Consider the following 6,602-nt stretch of genomic DNA (forward strand, 5'->3'; position numbering starts at 1 on the left):
TCTTATTTTGGGACATAAGTTGTTAAAATGTCTTATTTTTTTCAAATCCTCCGAAAAAATTGCCAATACAAAATAGATGCAAGAATTGCATCAAATACAATGTCATCTTATTCCTACATGAACACTCTCTTTTAATCTCATACATACATACAGTTTGAGTGTATTGTAGCATACTCATAAGGACATACGGTATTAAAGAACAAGTCCACCAAAGTAACGCCAAAACAAATCTCCCGAAGATGACCCTCATTCTGTCCTCTATGTGTTGTTACTTGCATGAAACTATATAAAAGATGCAGATTGCAGAAGCAAATAGACAGTTTGTTCAAGGTTTTAAACAGCATAAAGCTATCAAGCAGATCAAAAAGGCATCAAACAAAATACAATAGATTGTACTCCAAATAATTGCAGTCAAGTAAGTGTTCTTAACTTCTACGATAAAAACATGTATTCAAGCCTTCGCGGCGTAAACCGAACAGAGACTAACAAAACGAATAGGGATCTGCCTTGCTAAAATACTCGGAGCTTTTACTACACGATGAAATCAATATGATCCATAGAAACAAGACCCTGGTCCACATTACGCAATAACAAATCTTTTGGCAACTGGAAGAGCACGTAAGAAAATGCAACCAGATACCGTATATACTTCTAAAAATTCAGATGAAAAAACGATAGTATTCAGTTCAAATCCGAACTTTGCCTCTTCCTTCTTCTCCTAAACTACATTTAGAGGCACGGATTTGATCTTTCACTTGACTTGATGTTTCAGTCAGCACGAGAACCACTGGTAGGAGCACCAGATTTCTTCCCTCCGTATTTCTGCGTCAGAAAATTTATACGAAGCGGTTAATCAGAAAAATTATCAAGGAACAAGACCGGTAAGCACAAAAAGGTATATACAGAAAATGCTGCTACGGGAAAAACCTACCTGTTTTCCCACATTGAAAGGAATATATCTGTGCTTGATCATATGTGCTATTTGGCGCTTCATGGTGAGAACAAACAAGACAACCCAGTAACAGAGTAATATTGGCCAGAATACAGGTACATCGAATGCGGAGAAGAAAGTCATTACGAAAGCTATACAAAACGCCTTAGTAATGGAATGCCTGAAAAGTAAGAGAGGACAATGTTAAGGGTTGAACACAAGCTTCCATATCACTGTTACATGATTCACTAATCTCCTTGCGAATCGCGAATCAAAAAAACGTATTAACTGGCGAATCATGTTACATTGTTCCATATCACCATGTTTAATTGTCTATTCATCGGTCATTTTCTCATTGGGAATCAAGACTGCACCATAATAACAACCATATGACAAGAGTTTTAACATATGATGTCCAAGGCATATAGAATAATCAACTGTAGAAAAATAATCTGATAAAAAGGGAAAACCCAACAAGTCAACTACTTCAATCTGAAATTCAGTTCTGAGAATTCACCGATACGATATAAAATCCCAAATTAACTTCACATATCTACTTAAGCCAAAAACCTCGAGGTAAAATCAAATGGATGTACATCAAATGACATTGTCAATAATTAGAGAAGCTCACAATTCACAGTATAAACACCACATATATGAAAATTAACTGTAAAGGTAGAACTGCAGAGTGCAACTTACAGAAACAAGACACAATTCACCAAAATAACAGAATGTAAATACTATTAAAGCTCCTTCACTAGAGAAATTTATCCCAAGTATTTTCAAGCTACTGATTTTGTCTAGTATTTCTATGGGACCAAAGATTTATAATTCTTTGGTTTTGGATTATAATAGACTATAGTAAAATGGTTCGTTAAATCATATGCATTTCTTATTTATATGTCAGTGATGTTTGCTAGCAATGGTCAATCAGAAAAACCTCATTGATCACTAACAAGGAGCGTACATCTAACTCCCAAACCCCACCTTAGGTGGAAGTCACTTTGCGGCATTGTGGTAATGGAATGGCGTTGTTGTATTCAAGTTACAGATATTTCGCACAAATTCCAAATGTATAGAATAACTCCCCACCCTCCAATACCAAATATCAACAAGAATAAGCCAAAATTCAAGTGAACTTCCAAGATTAATACCTATTTACTAAAAATCAGAAATATCAGACGTTACAAAATACAAGGTCATCTCCTTTTAATATCTCTCTAATATCACTCTAACTTATCACTATTGATTATTATGAAAATACAACACTCAAACACAGGATTGAAACTTCGTAGTAGTTGATTAAAAGTAGGAATCAATCTAAAATATTTACTGATGGTTGAGATTGTGCAAGGTAATTTTTCAATATTTTAAACACAACCATAAAGCAATTGTTTTTTCTGACACAGTCAATATAGTAGGCTCTGTCTTCGAAGTCACTCCATCAGACGAGCAAAAACTAGTTACACACAAGAAACACCTCTTTTTGTCAAGAGTAAAAATTATGCCATTATATTGGTTGTATACAAAATAATTCAAGCTTATGATTCAAATAGAAGATGAGTTTTTTTTAAAAAATAGAAGATAAAATATCGTTTAAAAATAAAGTAGAAGATAAAATAATCAACTCTAGAACAAAGATCAAATATACAGCCTCCTCATATAAACTTTATGTATTCCTTATTTAGGCAGTGCACAAATAAGCATATAAGTACCATAAATAGGCAGTGCACTAATCCATGAAAAATCCTATCATGCACAATATGAACATCACCAAAATAATTATGAACAAAACGCTTCATGTAAGAAGTCCATAGTGAACAAAATAGCAACCGGCATTTCCAGAGTACAAAAATCCCTGTTTCTCAACTTTAAGAATATTTCCTTATGCCAAGAAGGCCTAGTATACCTATTTATTCAACCATTAAATCATCAATATGTCAACACATCCATCCATCATATAATAAACAACTCTGATAATTCCAAACGTTAATGGTCCAGATTCAAATCTAGCACACAGCCATACACTTCATGAAAAATTGTGAAAAAGTGCTTTGTATTTTTTTTTTACCATATCATAAGTCTTAATAGAATTATTTCACAGGAAGAAAGCAGCAGCCTTTCTCTTGCAAACCAAAACATTCAAAATTGCTCCTTTTAGGCTATGTTTGTATTGAGTGTAAAACTTTATGCAAGAGATAAAAATCAAATTAAGAAAACAAATAATATTAGGCAAAGAATTAAAATAATATATAGAAGGGGGAAGCAATGGTTGTAAAGCGATCAAGAAGGAGGAATTAATTCTCTCATGTTGACGTAAATATTTAACCTAGTGGGATGAAGGGGAATATTTCACTTCTCTCAAGTAAGGGTAATAATCTCCCCTTTCCTTCATTTTTCTCATATCATTTTTTTCTCTTTTTCTTCATCTCACTTTCAAAACTACCTCTATTTACCGTCACTTCCTCAATATGATTTTTATTTCCCCCTTAAATGTTTACCCTAATACATGCATGCCTTTATTAGTAAAGATGTCAATAAAAATATTTCATACATCCTTTTCCCAATCAAATATCATTAATTTTGCATGAATATTATAGATTACATTTGCTCTAGGTAGCAGCCAACAGGAGTCGGATGACCAGCTCCAGTCCAAGACTAGTAAAATATGGGCCTAAAACATACATATTTATCAAGCAAGGTCCTCTAATGTCATCAAACAACGAAAATATACAAACCAAAGCAGAAAAAAGGTACTGAACTACTAATGCCAATTCAAGCTGGTATAGAAACATTGTATAAGATAGCATAATAAAAATGCAGCACTTCACCTAAAATCTTCAAATGTTCCTAGTTAATACTCCACATTAATCATCTAAATCATCCATCAAGGCAAATGAGTGTAGCATACTTTCAAAAATCATTAATAATCTTCAAGCAATCATGCATAGCAATATAATTTCCGTTCTCCTGATCTAAGATAATGGAAGTAAATATACACCCTTCAAACAGCTTTTGTATGATTGCAATGAAATATAAACACTCGTATAAACATTCCATAACATTGGGAACCAATTCTCAAGTAACTTTCTCTTCCAACCCTTCTCTTATCAGCAATGACCAGTATTGACAGAGATACAACGAATCCCTGTAATGTCCCATATCCCGATGCCACATAAACTATTCTTAAATTCTCAAAGGTAAAACCTACTAGTAATAGCACTTTGCAACACCATTCAACTATAAGAAAGTAAAACTATCAACAACCAAAACTCCACACCTTATTCATCAAGAAACAATCTGCACTGAATTGATCATCAAACTACTTGCTCCACTAACATTCATTATCAAATGGTGGTTCACTAACATAGTCCCACCACCTAAAGGCTCAAAAAAAAAATGTACTCACTATTAGTGCCTGAACTGTGAACACATATAGGGATTGCAGGATCCAATACAGTAATACATTATCCGTCTCTAGCTTCTTTAGAAGGTCCCGATATCATGTAGTGTTGTGTAGGAGGCTCTTGTGCTACATGTTATGTGAATAGAAGGGTAGAAGTAAGAATCTCAAGCTTCAAGAGGCATTGCTAATCACATTGCTGAATCATTCAACAACCAATACTACCTACATCACCAAAAACTAATGACAGGTATCCAGTTAATACATAAACCCTAATATTCAAGATTCAAAATCCCAAAATTGGACCAAAAAAAAAAAAAAAAAAAACAACAATGCCCAAACCTTAATCCCAAATCAAACCATATGGAAAAAATATCACCAAATCAGAAGTACCAACAAAAATACAATTAAAACAGCACTGAAGTAGAAAAACTCAATCAAAAAGATTAACAGGTTGAATTAATCAATAAAAACAAAAAAGAAGAGATTACCAGAACTTAAACTCAGGAAGCCTGCGAATAAAGGGCTTAAATTCATCAGAACCTTTGGTTGGTAAAACAGCTCCATCAGAAGCTTCAATCTCAGGATCAACCAAAGGTGATAAAAACCCAATAAGCAGATTCAAGAGGTAGATCCCAAGAGCATAAGTAATGATGTAAAACCCTTGAATAAAGTAAACCCTTATAGCATAAATCAAAGCAAGAACTGCTGTTCCAACCCATCTAGGAACTGCATGTGGGGTTGTTTTATCCAAGTAATACTGATAAATTCTTCCAAATTCATGAAGTTTCTTGCTAATTGGGGTTTCTGTTGATGACCCACCTAAGCTTTCCATTTAAAACCCTAGATTTAATATCTGCCCACCAAATAAAATCATACAAAATTAGGGAAATTAATGGGTGAAATAGTTGAAAATGCAATTTTGAGATGTGGGTTTTCTCAATTGAAGAAAGAAACATCAAAAGTGTGATCTGGGTATTCTTGTTCATTTTAAAATATGATTATTTGTTAAATCATTTACATTTTTGATTGAAGAGGTAAAAGAAAAGTTAGATTTACCTTGTAAGAGAAGACTTGTGCAGAGATGAATGAAGAAGGTTTGGTAATGGCGTGTAAAATCCAAGGAAGGCCGACAGTAGTAATGGTGAAATAGGAATATGCGATGCTCTTAGGATGTTGAAAGGTCCAAGAAATTTAGAATAGAATCGAAATTAAGAAATTTCTAAGGGCTTTTTTGATCCCTTTTCCTGTCCAAGAGCGTTTCTTTTATGTAGGTTGGTAAATACTTCTATCGAATTGTTGCTTGTGTTCATTTAAAACTTACAAGGGCAAGGAAATCCTTTTTTAGGTCGTGCTTATAGGAGTCAACGTTGTCGGTAAAATTTCGTAGCACTTGTATCCTACTTTAGCATGTTGGGGGTAAACTTACCACCATTATCATTATAGCCGGTATATTTCGTTTATTTGAAAATTATGATCAGAATCTGAAGAGGAAAGAAAGCAATAATTTATATCCATAAAAAAGAATACGGTCAAAGCTGGGGGTTAAACTTAAGTTTATTGATTATTTTTTAATGTAAAATAAATAAGGTTTTAGTATTTTAAATTTAATGAGGCTGAAATACTATTTATAAAAAATATCATTATTCCTACATCCATCACTAGACTTATTTAGGATCAGGGTTGTTTTTAAGGAAATTATGCAAGGTTGTTATTTTTTTGTTTAGTTTAATTAATGTAGATTTAAAAAATAGTACCCATTGTACTTTTGCTTTTGCGTCATGTGTCGTAATTAAATCCTTCTCATGTGTCGTATCTTTGTGCTCATATTGTGCCTGGGGGTTGTTTGCTAGCCCAGCCCACTTTCATCTCTACTTACATGCATTATATCAAAAGATAGTTTAAATGGCATAGATGAGATGAAATGAAGGTAATAACATCAACTTTCAACTAAGAAAATGAGATAACATGACTAAGTTGACCTAAAATAAAACATAATGCAAATTCATAAGAACAAAAGTAAGTAAATTTGATTGAAAAGAAGTGAAAATGAGTAGGTAGAGTTCTATTGAGTAGGTGTAACATCCGCTTTTTATAGGTAATGAATAAATAAAGTAGTAATAATAAATCTATAAAAACAAATTTCAGAATTTTTTTTAAAAAAATAATTCCCCATTAACAAACAACTTCTCACTTCTCCCTCTAAATCTTATAACTAACCTCATTTACCCACTATAAATTAAACTAATTACCCTTAATTCATTCACA

At 33.0% G+C, this 6,602-nt stretch overlaps 1 protein-coding gene across 1 annotated transcript; it reads right to left on the minus strand.

The window, feature by feature from the left end:
* Window positions 1-30: 30 nt before the first annotated feature.
* On the minus strand, window positions 31-5,650 carry LOC130818953 (protein RER1B-like). Its single transcript, XM_057685241.1, has 4 exons — window positions 5,394-5,650; window positions 4,826-5,190; window positions 932-1,112; window positions 31-822 (listed from the first exon to the last, which is right to left on the minus strand). Exons 2-4 carry the CDS (start codon window positions 5,167-5,169, stop codon window positions 769-771), a joined length of 579 nt encoding a protein of 192 aa, XP_057541224.1. The 5' UTR covers window positions 5,170-5,190; window positions 5,394-5,650; the 3' UTR covers window positions 31-768.
* Window positions 5,651-6,602: the final 952 nt, after the last annotated feature.

This window comes from Amaranthus tricolor, chromosome 1 (genome assembly GCF_026212465.1).
Source record: "Amaranthus tricolor cultivar Red isolate AtriRed21 chromosome 1, ASM2621246v1, whole genome shotgun sequence".
Lineage (NCBI taxonomy): Eukaryota > Viridiplantae > Streptophyta > Magnoliopsida > Caryophyllales > Amaranthaceae > Amaranthus > Amaranthus tricolor.

Excerpts from the sequence above, each read along its gene's own strand:
- LOC130818953 (XM_057685241.1), bottom strand. The coding sequence starts at position 5,169 with ATGGAAAGCTTAGGTGGGTCATCAACAGAAACCCCAATTAGCAAGAAA. Across the intron at positions 1,113-4,825 it reads CTTCCTGAGTTTAAGTTCTG|GCATTCCATTACTAAGGCGT; the intron begins GTAATCTCTTCT and ends CTTACTTTTCAG. Across the intron at positions 823-931 it reads CTTTCAATGTGGGAAAACAG|AAATACGGAGGGAAGAAATC; the intron begins GTAGGTTTTTCC and ends TTTCTGACGCAG.